Source organism: Alosa pseudoharengus, unplaced genomic scaffold (genome assembly GCF_046254945.1).
Source record: "Alosa pseudoharengus isolate Yale_2024_CS ecotype anadromous, Long Island Sound unplaced genomic scaffold, YU_APseudo_1.1 YU_APseudo_1.1_scf_22, whole genome shotgun sequence".
NCBI classification, from domain to species: Eukaryota; Metazoa; Chordata; class Actinopteri; order Clupeiformes; family Clupeidae; genus Alosa; species Alosa pseudoharengus.
The window spans coordinates 12,854,442-12,871,171 of NW_027468680.1; the positions used below are offsets into that span (position 1 = coordinate 12,854,442).

General features: G+C 47.7%; 1 protein-coding gene across 2 annotated transcripts in view; it reads right to left on the reverse strand.

The window, feature by feature from the left end:
• Positions 1 to 275: 275 nt before the first annotated feature.
• The window catches only part of kiaa0586 (KIAA0586 ortholog), a 120,538-nt gene continuing 104,083 nt past the window's right edge, over positions 276 to 16,730 (reverse strand). For both annotated transcript variants that reach the window (XM_076300598.1, XM_076300597.1), the window contains exons 32-33: positions 9,670 to 9,729; positions 276 to 1,089 (exon numbers count right to left, since the gene is read on the reverse strand). In XM_076300598.1, the coding sequence (XP_076156713.1) occupies positions 950 to 1,089; positions 9,670 to 9,729 (200 nt within the window). In that variant the 3' untranslated portion in view covers positions 276 to 949. The remainder of the gene's footprint in view (positions 1,090 to 9,669; positions 9,730 to 16,730) is intronic.

Here is a 16,730-nt window from a genome sequence, read left to right on the forward strand (position 1 = left end):
TTCATTGAACATTTAGAGGAACATAGAGCCTGTGTGTGGCGTGGGAGCTTGTATCTGTGAGGTCTGCTAAATGCTGTTTGCGTGACGGCCCTGAGTGTCTGGGGGTGGATTATAAAGTAGACCGTAGGATTAAAGCACTTCCAGTGGGACCTCAGCTCCACTGTCAGAACAGACTTCTCCATTAGGGAAATTTGAGTTGAAGCACAGAGAAGCACACTTCTCTCTATGCGTGTGTCCACTGAGAGAGAATGCAAACCACACAGGCAAAACACAGTAGATAAAAGTTTTATTAGTATACATTTTTTTTTCAATCTCTCAAAGAGCACTCAAAACAAACACTCACCCTCTCTTGCACCAGACAGATTTCAGAAACATGGGTCTCGTTGGACCCGTGCTCTTGAGGCATAGCGGCGAAGATAAAACATAAATTAGTCAATAAAAAAATAAATAATTTCATCCACAGATGAGACAAGAATTTAAAAACGAAGGCTTACAAAAAAATTGATTTTGGTTATTTGATTTCTCTCTCTCACTGGCCCCAGACTAGTAGATTAGTCTGAGGCCTCCGTGGAGAAAGAGCCTGAGTTAAGACTGACTTAAGACACATGATTAATGGAGAAGTTCTGGGCGTTCCTCTGCGGAGCCGATGCTGGCTATGCAGCCAGGGGGCCCCTGTCAGAGGAGCCTGTGGAAGGCAGCAGAGTGGGGCCCATGTTGGGCAGTAGTGAGGTCACACAGTGTGTGTGTTTGTCTGTGTGTGTGTGTGTGTTTGTGTGTGTGTGTGTGTAGGTGTGTGTTTGTGTGTATGTGTGTGTGTGTGTAGGTGTGTGTAGGTGTGTGTTTGTGTGTGTATGTGTGTGTGTGTGTGTAGGTGTGTGTGTGTAGGTGTGTGTGTGTGTGTGTAGGTGTGTGTTTGTGTGTGTGTGTTTGTGTGTGTGTGTGTCCCGTGTTAAAAGATGTCGTTGGCGGAGGAGTCGGTGTCTCCCTCTACAGTGCTGATGCTAGCGGAGTTCTCTTCCAGAGGGGCGGAGGGAAGGTGGACGGACATCACCTTGACAGCTCCCGCCTCCTGCTGACCGGCTTGCTCTCCTGGAACAACACATACACACAAACACATGGAAGTGGTTTTAACAGGCTATAGCCAAACACAGGTATTGGTTAAAGGGGAATGGCACGTTTCAAAAGAGCCCTGTTGTCAGAGGTCTTTGAGTACTGTTGGTAGGAAAACAAAAATATTCGGTGCAACATTCAAGAAGCTTCATGCTAGTGGTGTGAATAGCTAGGCAGCTACAAAGCTACCATATGGAGGCTAACGTCTTTTTTGTGTCATTGAGGACGCTCAATATGTCATTGGATGTGATGTGCATCATGGACAGGAGCCTTACAGAGATACAACTATGCCAGTTTAAAGGTGCTCTAAGTGATGTTACGCGGTTTCTACATCAACATCGCTTAGAGCACCTTTAACTCAGTAATGGTAAACAAACCATATAAACTCAGTGTTTGTAGAGGCAGTCAACTAGTATAGCTAGTATGCATTTTACAGAAACAGACTGAAGGAAACAGAGGTATGTGACTGACTGCTTGTTATACAGGTTAAGGTTCCTGTCCAAGTTGCACAGCACTTGTAATAATATGTTGAGCCTCTTCAGTTCTCCTTTAACGCGAATGATACAAAATACATACAGAAACTACAATAAGATTATATGGGTGTCTCCTTTTATATTTCTTGACTTTTTGCTCATTCTTGTTTCCTTCTCTTGGTTGCAGCCTTCGTCTCTTCATCTTTCCACTGGTCTTTTTTCCTTGTTACTTTTCCTCTCCCTTAATCATAGAGACCCTCTAGGCGCTGTCAAAAACTCATCACTCTCTTTCATTTTGAGCTTCATTCTCTCTCTCTCTCTCTCTCTCTGAGGACCACTTGTTTCGCAACTTCTTTCTCCTTGCTGACTCCTTGCATTTCTCTAGAACCCTCTTTCCCATGCTCACTCCAGCCCTCTGCTGATGCGGAAAGCAATCCAAATCTCTCTCTTTCTCTCCCTCTGTCCATCTCTTTGTCTTTCACCCTCTTCCCATCACTTGTTTTTCTTTCGCCCTGCTTCCCTCAGCACTTCCCTCTCTCTCCAACTCCCTCCATCACCTCTCCATCTTTCTCTCACTCCTCCTTCCATCTTTCTGCTGATGCTGACCACATGCATCTCTCTCTCTCTCTCCCTGTCTGTGGGCTCTGGTGTCTGTGGGCTCTGGTGTCTGTGCTCAGTGTGAGGGGTCTGTGCCAGAGCCCACAGGCACTTATGCAGGTCAATGGGGCGTGCAGCGGCGTCTGCGCTCCTGTACACGCCCCCCATCACAGCAGGCGGGGCCTGACCACGGCCTGCCAAAGCAGTGTGTGTGTGTCTGTGTGTGTGTGTGTGTGTGGGAAAGTGAATGTGTGTACATGTGAGAAGGCGTATGCGTGGAAGCGTGTGTTTGAGTGAAGGATGCAGAGAGGGAGTGCATTTACACTGACAGGAAATGCTTGTTATCTAATGCTTATGACATGGATATGCACTGCTTGCCTTTGTGTGCTTCATATGTAAACTTTATGTATGTATGTACATGTACATGAAAACATATTATTTGCTCCTCTCCAAGTCCCTCTCAAAACAATGACGTCATTCACAGCCCCTACCCCCCTATGGATTTCATAGCATCCCCTAGGATACTTAAAAAAAAAAACACGACTGGAAAGCTGGAAATCCACGCAAAGGGGCCAATTGGGATGTATCTTGACTGCTCTACTCTGTGAAAGGAGACTGGGCCCAGAGTCCTCACTGGAGCCCCGGGTGACGTGGGGGGCCACTGCTGGGTTTGACGGGGCTTTCAGTAGGACGGGGTCCCTGCCTGCTGAGCGGAGGAGTCTCTGCCCATATGGGCCCGCGGCGCTTGAGTGACGAGACACGCCCGGCACCCTGCGTGGAGGATGGCAACTCTCACAGAGACGAGCCGTGTTTGACAAAGAGTCAGGATGACTTATATGTTACAGGCTCGCACGAACACGAACACGAACACACACACACACACACACACACATCCTCTGTACATGCCAACGTACACAGAGACACGCAAACCATTTGCACATGCCAACACGTAGGCACAAGTACAAACACACACAAACACACACACACACACAGCCTAGCAGTGAACACTAAATTGAGAATAGGGGTTGGGGGTGGAGAAGGAAGAGACACAGAGAGAGAAAGTCACTCGCAAACACACATAAAAACCAACAGCGTTGACTGCTGCAGAAAATTACTGTTGCTCCAGCTTGGGATTGAGAAAGAAGCATGTCTTTTGTCCTCTGCCAGTCTTGGCTGGAGATTTTAACGTAATGACAAACAATAAAAAAGTACATAAAAGAGGGCCGTTATGCTTCAAATCTGAAACACACACATACACACACACACACACACACACACACACACACATAGATTATGGTAACCACTGGCATACAGAGGAATAAAAACAGGGACAGTCAACCTATATGAGCAACCTCTGATCTGGTTTAGGAGTACCTCAGGGCACTTGCAAGATAGCCAGAGGATACATATCTTGAGTCATCCTTATGTGTCGGTGTATGAGTGTGTGTGTGTGGTTGTGTGTCAGTATGCATGCATGTTTGTATGATTGTGTGTGTGTGTGTGTGTGTGTGTGCGTGTGTGTAGAAGGCACGGTATATGAGGACGCTTGTTACTGCTGAGCAGATGGGCCTGGGTGGCCTGTGGTCTTCAGAGCGAAAGCTGCCCTCCCTCCGGCTGTCAAGCTCAACAGACTCACCACACACTACATCCCCTCAGGTTTCAGAGAGAGAGAGAGAGAAAGAAGGAGAGAGAGAGAGAGAGGGGGGGGAGAGGACATAGATGGGGAGAAAGATTAATAGACAAAGAGTTGATAGAAAACTAGTGACAACGAGAGTGTAAGAGAAAGTGTGAGAAAGAAACAACCATACCATAAAATTGAGAGTGAGCGAGCGAGTGAAAGAGAGAGGCTTCAGAGTGTGAATGGGCCTGGAACACTTGAAGAAAGAAAAAATAATAAAAGAAAAAAAGAACAAAAAATCTTTTGATGTTCATAGTACACAAGTAAACAGCCCACAGCTAACTGAAGGCCCGAATCAGCTTGGCTGTATTAACACTGATGCTGTGTGCCACTATGAAACAAATAAACAAGCAGCAGAAAAAAAATATCATAAATGTGCTCCAAGGGGAACACAAAAACCTTTATAGAGATTCCAGACCAGATTCCAAATGAGTGATTGAGAGAAAACGGAGGAGAGGGTGAGAGGGGGAGAGAGAAAGAAAGAAAAGATTGCAAGAGAAATGAGACTTGATAATATTTTCCAGTATCACTGTTGACTTGGGAGATGAAGGAGGTTCACAGCTGGCTCGCTGTTCTGAGCCTGAGTTCGCCTCTTCTCTCTGTCTTCTCTCATTCCCTCTCCCTTTCTCTTCTTCTCTCATTCCCTCTCTCTCTCTCTCCTTTTTCTCTCATTCCCTCTCTCTCTCTCTCCTTCTTGTGTGAGAGCCCTCCAGAGGCCTGTGTGAGACCCAGCAGTCTGCCAAGTGTTTGAAGTCTCGGTGACTTCACTCTCGACGTGGGCCTCGACAAATATTCACAGCTGCACAGAGGGAGAGAGAGAGTGCTCCGCAACGAAACGGCCTGACCATAACCATCACGGGGGTGTGGACTTCATGAAAGACAGGAGGACAAAGGACAGGAGAGGAGAAAGGAGAGATGAGAGGAGAGGAAAAAGAGGAGAAGAGAGAGGAGAGAGGAGGAAAGAGGAGAGAAAAGGAGGAGATTCTGCCTCCACATCCACTGACATCCACTGGGGGAGCAGACTGAAGGGCCTTCAGAGAGATTCCTTCTAGATTCCTGTTTCATGTTTGCTCTCTGTTCTTTGATGACTTGCTATGAGAAGCTTGTGTGGTTGTGAGAACAAGCGAAGCCACGATCAGATGTGGTTCAGAGACGCTGACCTGACCCACTCCACACAGCAACAGAAATCAGATCCACCTCTAAACGAGAAGGTCCTGGACATTTCCCGGACATTTCCCACACTAATGAGAGCTTTAGTTTGGCAGTAAGAATAGGGTGGAATTAATTGGTCACAACAATTAATTAATTGTTGTGGGGGTCAGCAGAATTCAGCTTTTTTAGGTTTCGTTAACTTACAATATTATTTTATTTGTGCGATATCACATAATTTATATTCCTTTGAATCCTGTTTTAATTAGGTGCTTCCTTTGTTCCTTTGTGAATTCAGCTCAGCTCTATACTGTTTTAACACAGATGTACTGCCATTGGTGATCAACACAAATTAATGACATACCCAGGGCTTAAAGCAATGAACATTTCTGTGCCTGAAGCCATCAGACATTTATGAGGACGTCATATATACTGTATATATTTTCAAATCTTAAATGTACCGGCTCACACCTCAATTCAGGCACAGTGCTTGAACACTTTAAGCCCTGCGTACCATTTTCCTTTAGCTCAAAAGTAATATATTATATTAATTAGTAGTATTAATAGCAATATTCATTTACTACACTTGCCTGTATGTCTTCTCTACTTTGCCAGTTTCAATTTTACAGCATTGATGACATGGATTGTACTTTTGAAGACAGAAGAAAAAGAAGGAGAAAAAGACTCATAGCCTCATTCGTTTTCTTTTGAAGACGAGACGTTACCTTGAGAAACCATTGACAGGCATCACTAATCTCAACGTAAAATACATTTTCAGCCGCTTTGAAGAGAGTCCTTTGACTCTGCACGCCAGGGCTGTTCCACTGTTCTACTGACATCATTCTGGCCTGCAAGGGCCTCTAGAGGCATCTCAGTGACCTCAGGAAGGTGAACTTCATGCTGTCCTGAGAGAGCTCTCTCTCTCTATATCTCTCCCTCTCCTCTCTCTCTCTCTCTCCAAGAGACCATGGGCATGGTCCCAGAGTCTTACACGCTGATCTAACTTAAGGCACCATTACGGCACCCCCACCCTCCCACCTCCCGAAACCTTGGAGGGGTTGGACAGGGACATGATATATGCCACTGTCAGTTACTGCTGACTTTACAGGATCTGACCACGGCCGGCTCGCTCAACATCAAAGCCCAGTACGCCCCCACTGAGAGAAACAGAGAGAGAGAGAAAGAGAGAGATAGATAGAGAGAGATTTAGATAGAGAGATATAGAGGGAGAGCTGGAGAGTGGCGTCACGTGCTTCCAAGAGCCCCTGAAAGGGATAGTACTTTCCCAAAGCGTTTCAAAAGGAGGAACTGTGATCTAGGGATCAGTGTCTTCTCTGTAAATGTCTCATTATTTTCAACGGGACATCAAATGGATCCTAAATCAGAGCTCAAATAAAACATGCAGGTTGGTCTGCCATCTGTGTTGAGATGGTTTAAAGACTACACACATCTATAAAGATTGTACTTTAGAGAACTAAAGTACTCACACTCTTCATGGGCATCGTTTAAAATGTATCAGGCAGTCTGTGTTAGTAAGAATTGGCGTTGAAGAGCTTTGTACACCCTGGCAGGCTGGCCATTTGAAAAGTGCTTCTCTGGGGGAATCTGCTAGATCCTCCGAATGGTCCTGAACAGAGACTTCAGCACTCTCCTCCGAAGCCTTTTACAGTGTATTGTTTTTCTTGTCATAGTATTCGTTTCCTCAAATAAACCTTCTCCTTTCACCCAGGGAGAGTGTGCTTCTGGGCCATGCGGCCATCATGCCTGGATAAGGCAGAGGATGCGAGATTAAACTTTCATGGAGCAAAACAATCTGTTTGTCTTGCTCTGCGCCTGCCCCATCAGCTGCTGACTGGAGGCAGCTAGCTGCTGCTGGATCTGAAGACAATAGCTCCATTATGTCCGTCCAACTAAAAAAGGCCACTCTCTCTCTCTCTGGCTACAAGCTCAGAGCAGCTGAGAGCCGCATCTCTTATTGATGTCCGCCCTATCATACCATTTTCTCCCATCTTGCCTCTCTCTCTTTCTTCCCCTCCGTCTTGCTAATGTGCAGGATGAGTTAGCGATCTCCAGAACGCCTTTTTTTTCCCTTACGCGTGTGTAACTCATGCTCCCCCCCACACAGCGCTAGCCTGCTCCTGGCAGCCTTTAAGTATTCATGGGAGATAAGGCAGGACATGTGCTGGAGCGAACGAGCCCCAGACAAACAGGAAGAGACATCAGGCCTGGCCAGTTGAGTTGACCCCTCTATCTCCCCGCAAGCAGGCGACCTAGTAGCCTGGCTAACGCCAAACCCCATCTCATTGAGATGGGGTCTGGGAACTAGACATTCATTCTCTCGTATTTGGAACGTGGTTTACGAATGCCCAGAGCCGTTTATTGGGCGCTACGAATGTCTATCAAATGCCTCTGTACGTAGCTCATAACGGCTTCGGTGTGTCGTCATCGTCTTGCTGCCCTCCCTCCGTTCTGTGATTGGTTCATTCGTTGAGGTGAAAACGAAGTCCATAGAATCCAGGCTGCCTAGCAGCGTGAATAAAATTGTGTGCGTAAGGCAGCATGGGAAAACCCAGGCTAGCGACCTAGAGCCAGCAGCTCTCTGCACAGGGGTCTTTTCCGCTTATCAAAATTCCTCTGGTCTATCTGATGGATGGGAGAGGAGGAGGAGGAGAGGATTTTCGGGGAGTTAGGAGATGGTCTGAATGGATGGGTGCTGGCTCAGGCTTTCGCTGGGCTTCTTTCGTTCTCTCCTTTCCTTGCTCGCTCTCCCCCTCTTTTTTTCGGGCTACTCAAGGGCAGCTTTGAAGTGAAGTTATAAATACTTGCCGCAGTGGTCTCCATGTTAATTCTATTAACGGCTGAGACATCAAAGTCGAGAAAGACGGTCTACCTCCCAATCGTCAAATTATTGCGCAGGTGTCCAAAAACAAGTTGTTGCGGTCCAACACACGGCTATTTAGAAACTCATCCGATGAGACTGCCATGTATCGACTTGCAGCAAATTCTTTGAGTGGACTCTGAATGTGGCGCATTAGGCGATCATGAGCGTTAGATTCGCACAACGCAGGCGGCTCGTCTTTGATGGCGAGAAAGGACGCCGGACGTGTAAAGCATGACTCAGAGATGGGCGAGGAGACTGGCAAGACGTGAGAGAGTGTTTATTTCAGGCTTCAAAGAGCAGGGTGTGTGTGTGTGTGTGTGTGTGTGTGTGTGTGTGTGTGTGTGTGTGTGTGTGTGTGGGGGGGGGGGGGGGGACGGGGCGGGACGGGGGGTTGGGGTGCCAGTGGCCAGGGCTGTCAGCATGAAAACTGACACAGTGTTTTCTTAGCGTCCTCCTGAAAGGAGCTTCATGCTATTTCGGCTCCCAGGCCCTGCGAGAAACCGCCGGTTGCTGCTCACGCAACTGGATCCAAACACAATAAACAGTGGAAGGGCGCACACTGTGAAGGGAATGATTGAAAATAGGCCTTCAAAGACAAGGGAGAGGTGGTCGGGATGACACCCGTCTCTCAACGTGGCGCGGCTGGCTCTCGCTGGCGGCTGGCGATGACTAAGCGGAAACGGACGGCAACAAAGACGACCGGTCGGAAGAGGGTGGGACTCTTGAGAGGTGTTGCAAAGCGTGACCGAAAGGGTCAAGCAGGTGTGGGGGTCAAGGTTCAGTGGCACGGTTGTTTGAGATAAAAGCATCTGCCATATAAAGGGATGTGATGTCATTATGCGCGCCATGGGAGACCAGGCAGAGTAGATGGCAATTAAAAGATAAAAAACAAAGGAAAGGTAAAAAATAGAAATACCAGTTAAATTGAACTTATTAAAGAAACCTGTAATGTGGGATTACACTCACATACTACAATTAAACACGTCTAGCTAAATAGATGAACTGTACTGACCAAAAGTACGTGTATATGACAAAATGACAAAACCTACAACATCCTGACAAAAACACATGCAGTCGCATACACACACACACACACACACACACACACACACACAAACACACAGAGGAAGACACATACACACACACATGCGCAGAGAAAGGCACACAGACATAAACAGATCAGGGGTCGTTGCTGTGTTTCTGTGAAAAGACACCTGCAAGCACTTTAAAAAGAGTTCTCCGCTCCACTCTTGAGTGCTTGGGGCTGACAGATGGATCCCGCTGCACACCCACCCACCTACTCTCCCTCTCCTGTTCTCTCTCACTCCACCTCTGTACTCCTCTATCACTCTCTCCATCTCTTGCCCCCTCACTTTCACTCCCTTTTTTCTCTTTACTCCAGCCACAATCTCCCCTGACCCCTCTTCTCTTTTGATTTGAGCCCAGCTGCTGTAGTGGATACAGATTAACAGGGAATAGCCCTTTGGCAGATTCCACCTGGAGGTAGGACTTCTGGAAAGTTCTTACTCCTTCTTTGTCTCATTTGATGTTTTTTTCTTTTCTTTTTCTGTTCGCTTTTAATAGCTCATGAAGCGGGGGAGCACTGGGTGGTTAAATCCCCCCCATGACAATAAAAATCCAACAGTAAAATGGGAATAAAAGATCCAGATCACAATGATTTTTCTTGTGCCAGAAAACATCTGAAACTAATGAGAGAGGGCAGTTTAGGGGAGGTGGTGGAGGCAAACATGCGCTCATATGCGAAACTATTCACACGTTACCATTAACTCTGTCCTCGAAGAAGTCATCCAAGTCCTGGTGGCCATTCTGGTGGTACGGGTCTGAAAGACACAAAGAAACACATCAACACGTTAATTAAAACGAGAAATGAGACAATCCATGCATCAAAAATCGGTCTTCATCTTAAGCAAGCCGCCTGCAAACTCTTTATCGTCATTTTTCCAGCACTCTCTTCTGCAGAGATTTTGTGGCCAAGAGGAGACCGCCTGCTTGGGAAAAAAGAAAAGAAAAACAACACCTTTGATCCTGCCACAAGCACACAGACCTGCACCTGAGTGCAGAGAAGCCCAGCAGAAACTAGCCAGACGTCTCGGGAGGTAAAAACAACCTCGCTGATTTCCTGAAATAGACAAGCGTGAGGAGGAGACAGGAGAGGATAGGACCTACAGCTACGCACAGCTGGGCTACAGGGGTGGGGAAGATAGCATGGGGGGGGGGGGGGGGAAGTTAGGGAGTAAAAAAAGATAACGAGAAAGACTGAGAGATTGTGAGAGACAGAATGAGTGTGAGCAAGAAAGAAAGATAGATATAGAGACAGACAGAGGCACCGTAGGACCTCGGTGAACACACCCTGCAGGCGCAGCTAGGTAGAGATCAGTCAAAGCCCCCTCTCTCTCCATCCTGCCGTACACCGGAGCCAGGAGCTGCACACGGTAAAGAGAGGCCCAAAATAGCCCACCCACCCAGGACCATGCTGAGCCACAGTAAACCCATTCAGGGCACATGGGGCCTCCGGAGGAAGCTCTGCTCTCCCTCTCAGGGCCAAGCTGTGAGGTGGAGAGTACAGTAGAGAGGGGGGAGGGGGGGGGGAGAGAGAGAGAGAAAGAGAGAGAAAGATGGGGAGAGAGCGCGAGAGAGAGAGAGAAGGGGAGAGAGAGAGAGTGAGAGAAAGAGAAAAGAGAGGGGGGGAGAGAGAGAGAGAGAGAAAGAAAAAGAGAAAGAGAGAGAGAGAGGGAGGGTCAAGCTCCTACTCAGTCAATGCCGTTGGGTTGGATACACGATTGAGTAGAATGGTGAAGTGACCTCAGCGAAGCAGACAATTCACAGGTGGAGATTCAGATAGAGGGAGGCAGAGAAAGAAGAGAGGAGATGAAGAGACAGACGAAGAGAGAGAGGGAGTGGGGGGGAGACCGCTTGACAAAATGAGAGTAGAATAGTATAGAAATGGAAACACCATTGAGGCCAACACTTCTCATAAAGTGATAAAGATAGAGAACCAGAAAGAAGATTGAGAGAGAGAAAGAGAGAGAGAGTTCAATATAGACACAAGATCGATAGAGAGATATAGCCATCATCCGTTCAGCTGGAGAGGTGTCCAGTCTTGGTGATTACCTACGGGGGATGAGCTTCTCCGATATGGTGTTATTTACAGCCAGAGACACTGAAAGCGAACAAACAATCACAGGAAAAGGTCAACAGCAGATTCCTCGGAGGAGGCAGACGCTGCTATCCTCGGCAAGAGAGGTGGTCAGGACAGGGGAGATTAAGAACACGAAGCGAGGAGTGGCGGGAGAGCGGGGGAGGAGAGGATGAAGAGAGGAGAAGAGGAAGAGAGGAGAGGAGGAAGAGAGGAGAGGAGTAAGAGAGGACACGTCTTAACAATGAGTAAAGGTCTGAGTGCTCGCAGCCAATCTGACCTCATCACCACCCGCCACCACAAACAGTCCATCTTATAAACACTAAATGTCAGCGAGAAGCATCCCCACATCCTCCGCGGTTGACTGGGAATTGAATTTACGGAAGGCAGCCCAGAGGGGTTTATGGTGTTGGAGAGCCGAGGGAGAGCTGGTGTGTGTTGTATGATTTATGGACTTGTGCACTGCCATTAGGAGCCACACGTGCATCTGTATTGAGAAGGGGGCAAGAGCGCTGGCCAACATTTTCCAATTGGGTCAACAAAGGTATCCATCACAAAGTGGTGCTTCAGAGGAGGTTAGCGGGTGGATGTGGGGTGGGGTGGGGTGGGGTGGATGATGTGGTTGGGGACAGGCAGGGTCATCCTTTGAAGACCTGAGAGAAGGGGAGGGGGGGGGGGGGGCGGGAGGGGGACGATGGCCGTCTTGACTTCCTTTAGCCCCTGAGGACAGATTAAGTCTATCAAAGCCATCAATGGCTCCTCTTAACTAATCCCCTTCTCCTTGCTTGTTTGCTCCCTCTGGATGGAGGAAACGGTAGGGCCTGTTGATTGAGGCTTTGTGTTGCAAAGTGCCTGCTGAAACCAGCCACCTCCACCTCCTGCTCCACCAGTGAACCGCTGCCTCTGATGAGCCCGGCCCCGAGAACCTCAGGGTGCTGCGGTCACCAGGAGGGAGAGTGCTAATTGAAAGTCAGGAGGTCATGACCCCGCTCTCTCTCTCTCTCTCCAGAGGCAGGCAGGGGAGCCACCACAGACCCCATCCTGGGTCCCCTCTCCAGAGAAGGGCCTCTAGGGCAGGGAATGAGGCACAGGGGGAGAGGGTCCCCTGGAAAGCCCCCTTAGCAGAGTGTGTGTGTGTGTGTGTGTGTGTGTGTGTGTGTGGCAATGGGACAAACCACTGGCAGGGTTGCTGAAAGGGTGTGTGTGTGTGTGTGTGTGTGTGTGTGTGTGTGTGTGTGTGTGTGTGTGTGTGTGTGTGTAGAGAGAGAGGGGAACAGCAGGGGGATGAGAGGATTTGGGGATTTGCATGAGGGAAAAGGAAGGCTTTTTATTCGGTCTTCCTCTGAAGCTAAAACTCCTCCATTTACATCAGGAACGGTTGGAGAGGGAGAGAGAAAGAGGGAGGGAGGGAGGGAGAGAGAGGGCGAGGAGGGGGGGCAGAAAGAAAGAACCAGGGTCAGGACCCTCATCACCCATGCAGAGGACTCGTGAGTGTCCATGTGAGGGGTCAAGAACTCAGAGCAGAGAGAATGGGGAGGACGAGAAAGGGATAGGGACGTTGTGGGTCAGAAATAAAAGACATACAGTAGACTGTGTTTACATGCTCTTCAGTAGCCCGGTTATGAAGTATTTTGAAGTATCCCGGTTTTCTATTTGCGCGTGTAAACATCATATCCCGATATCAGAACCCTGGATAAGCCCGTATCCTGATTTTGAGTAACCCGGTTGTAGTACAGGTGTAGTACTCCGAAAGAAACCGGGATAAGGTGTGCTAATAGAACTTTATTGTTGGTAACTATTGGATATTAGTATTCACCATGTACACAGGGATATTAATAGCCAGGTTCATGTAAACACCATATTCTGAATATGATCAAAACTGGGATAAGCCTAATAACCGGGACACTGAAGTGCATGTAAACGTAGTCATGGATACACGAAAGATTAATGATGAGATGAAACCTTAGTAGAACATTGCAGAGGAGTTTCAGTGTGTGAATTAATGGTTGCAAGACATTGCAAGGCGTCTGCCTGACTCAGCTGCAAAAGTTTTTTTTTTTGTGCGTCAAATCACAGTTGCAAGGCTTTAGAACACTTGTACCCCAGAGTTTTTGTAATGTGTTCAGTCAGTCAAGCCACAGGCAGAATTTTCGTCCGAGGATAGACAGAGAACCATGATCAACTTGGTCTGAAGAACAACAGTGTCTGTAATTGTCTGTACAAGTGTACAAGTCACAAAAACATGAAACAATTCAATCCACTAGTTGACACAATTCAATCCACTAGTTGACTAGTCTGCTAGTTGGTTAACTCTGCTGTCTAACTAGCTAGTTAGTTCATATCTACAATGAGTGGTGTAACAAAGGCACAGTTACCAAACCTAGGCTGCAAGATGTGCCATTGGTTGGAACCCCCCGGTTTTGGAATGTTTTGTTGCAACAAGTTGCTGGTTTCAAGTACTTGCAGCTCACGTCGTCACAAATCTTTGGTCTGAACTATTCTTAAGTGCATGAGCACAGACCCCAGTAAAGACACTGTGTACTTCAGACACTGGTGTGGGAGGCGAGTCTTAAGGAGAGGTCAAGGAGACCACGGAGGCTGAGGCCGGGGCAGAGTGAGACACACAGAGACTTATAGGGGCAAAAATAAAGACAGATAGAAAGATAGCGGGCCAGCACAAAAGGGAGAGAGGGCAAAAGGGAAGATAAATGGACCGATAGAGAGAAGGGGGAGCGAGAGGGAGGGAGAAGGCGAGGGAGAGTGTGAAGGGGAGGTCAGTGCCCTAGGTCATGCCTGACACAGACAGATCTTATCCCTCTTCATTTAAGGGGCTGGGAATGGCCCTCGTGGGCTTCTTCTACCCAGCTGACTGTAGTGTATCAATCTCAATCTCTGACACCATTACAGAGACCAGCCAGACAGGGGCCTGACACTGGGATACGTCCTACTCAGACCAGGGCCGGCTCTGGGCCAGATCTCAACCGTATCTAGCCCGGAGTCCGATGTCATGTGGGTGGAGGTGCAGCTCCAGCATATCGCGGCCAGGCAGGAAAACGTATCAGATTCGATCGCCCACCCTTACAGTTGCTCCAAATCCAGAAATATAACTTCATAGAGTGGACAGAACAGGCATCTGTTCAACTGGTTAGACCCGCACCAATCATCCTCTCGGTGTATGTGTGCGGTGTGTGTTTTTGCACTCACACCTACGTTGGAGTCTCCCTGGGAACACTTAGTGGCACTGTGGATAGATTTGCGCTTATCGCCATGTCTACATGATGCAATGCGATACTTAAATATCGTAACTATCCATCCGTGACCGGCAACCAATTTGGGGAAAATTCAGAAACCAGCGTAATGCATATTCCAGAAGTTCAGGTCATTATTCCTCAGAAAGGCTTTTTGTGTTGCTCCCCCTCCACAAAGCACAGAAAGGAGCCTATGTCCACGTTTGATCCATTGCTTAGAAGTGGGATATATTTAGATAAGTGGGTTATTTATCTCAAGAGACGTGGGGGGACCTTCAGAGACCATGCCTAGAAAGCCGGTGGAAGCACACTTCAGAGCAGACCCGTTTCAAAGCAGGTCATACTGAAAGGTACTACGCTGGTGAACCCCCCCCCCCCCCCAAGTCCCCAGACACACACACACGCACACACACACACACAGACACAGACACACACACACAAAGAGAAATCTCTAGACTAGCTTTGCCGTCCACAAACTTCTAAATGTAATCATCCTTTTAAGAAAACATTGCTCAGCCCAAAGGCATTCCTCTATTTATCCAATATCTACGGCCAAAAATAAATAAAAAACTAAACGGTTATTTGATTCCATTTTGCTCCACTTCCTGAAATCTTTAACTGCTAGAGAGAAAATAAGGTTGTCTGGGTTTTTTGGTGTAGGGTCGATTTCCGCTGGGAATAGTGGGACTCATCTGACCTAAATAGCAATCATGTTCTTGAGTCTATTTGCCAAACAGCTGTGAAGACACTAACAAAAAAACACTAACAAAAACACACAAATGTACACACACAAACACGCACACACATGCCCAAATACACCAGAATGCATTTGGAAAATGCCTATCATCCAAGCAAACTACTTCTCCATTCAACCTCGACAATCTTTCTCGCTCCTTTGGAATGGAATACCGATGTGCCGTCATTGTGAAATTGAGGAAACCATTTTGAAAAGCAAACAGACTGAATGGAAAGGAGTATAAAACACACACTCCCCAAATCGTACATCAAAGGGAGAAAATGGTGTTTAAAAGCTCTAAATCTGAACCTGGAGCAGAGAGAAGAGGACCCCTCTCATTCAAGACCCACTGGATACATGCCAGCACCATTTCCTTTTAGTCTATAAAAAGGGAGGCACGCAAAATCAACATCAATCAATCCAATGATTGGGACATTCTCTGGCATTTTCTCAGAAATATGGGACCATTTCTCAGGCTGGGACTGTGCCAAGGAAACTTGCAGGGGAAAACGCACACTTAAGTCCCAACCTGGCTACGAATACGTCATCTGGACCAAACGTTCCCTATTCTGCTTAGGTCCACACAAGACTGATTGCACATCCACGTCCATTCACAGTCTCCAAGTATGATGTACTTCCAGTCACGCTGCAGCCTTAAGCTAAGCAGCTCAACTGAACTGGGAAGATTCAAGCCAAACCAATGGACGCAAGCCAATACTATTCTCTGAAAACTGTGTGAGGACATAACCGAGAATTAGTCCCCTGTTGAAGTCCATCTCTTATGTAAGTCCAGATTCTCTCTGATGTTCAGGATCTCTTCCAACAAATAGCAGTCTGCCGTGCGTCTCCTGCAGGACATGGTCGAGACGGCCAGTCTCAATGACATCCTGCCCTGCTGAGAGCCATTGGCCAGCACTCCGGAACCGCCACATGGAAGCAAGAAGAAATCTGTGTGCTTGTGTGTTTGAGAGCAAGCATGTATATATTGTTTGTGTGTGTGTATATATATATGTGTGTGTGTGAGTGTGTGTGTGTGTGTGTGTCTGTGTGTTTGTGTTTGTGTGTGTGTGTGTGTGTGTGTGTGTGTGTGTGTGTGTGAAGGCTGTGGAACTTCTGGTTCTTACAGTAGGCCAGCCCCTGCCAGCTTGTATTGTGATCATGCTTTTCAAACCTATATTTCAGCTTATGCTCATCATCCTCATCATAAAATGTTCCGATACACAAAACACAGGCTTCAGAGATCCCTCCATGCATCTTGCCTGTCCCCAGTCCCGAGTCAGTGTGTGGTGGAGGCCCAAAACATGAACAGGAGCCAGGGCAGATGGGAAGACTACCGGCGGAGGAGAGGGACAAGGAGAGGAGAAGAGGTGGACAGGAAGATGGGAGGAGGAGGAGGAGGAGGAGGAGGAGGAGGAGGAGTGTTAACACGCTTCCTCAGGTATGACAGACTCCAAAGCTCAGTGGGACGAGCCTATCTGGACTCTAATCAGAGAGAGAGAGAGAGAGAGAGAAAGAAAGAGAGAAAGAGAGAGAGGGAGAGGAAAGAGAGAGAGAGAGAAAACAGAGTGGGGAGTGGGTCACTGAGGGCCTGTAGGCGAGAGGCCCAAGCCCCGCTGCCATCTGCGTAGGGGGAAGAAGGAGGGTGCATCTGTCCATATGCCCTTAATTAAACGAGCAGAGGAGAGGGCCAAGGCACGGGCA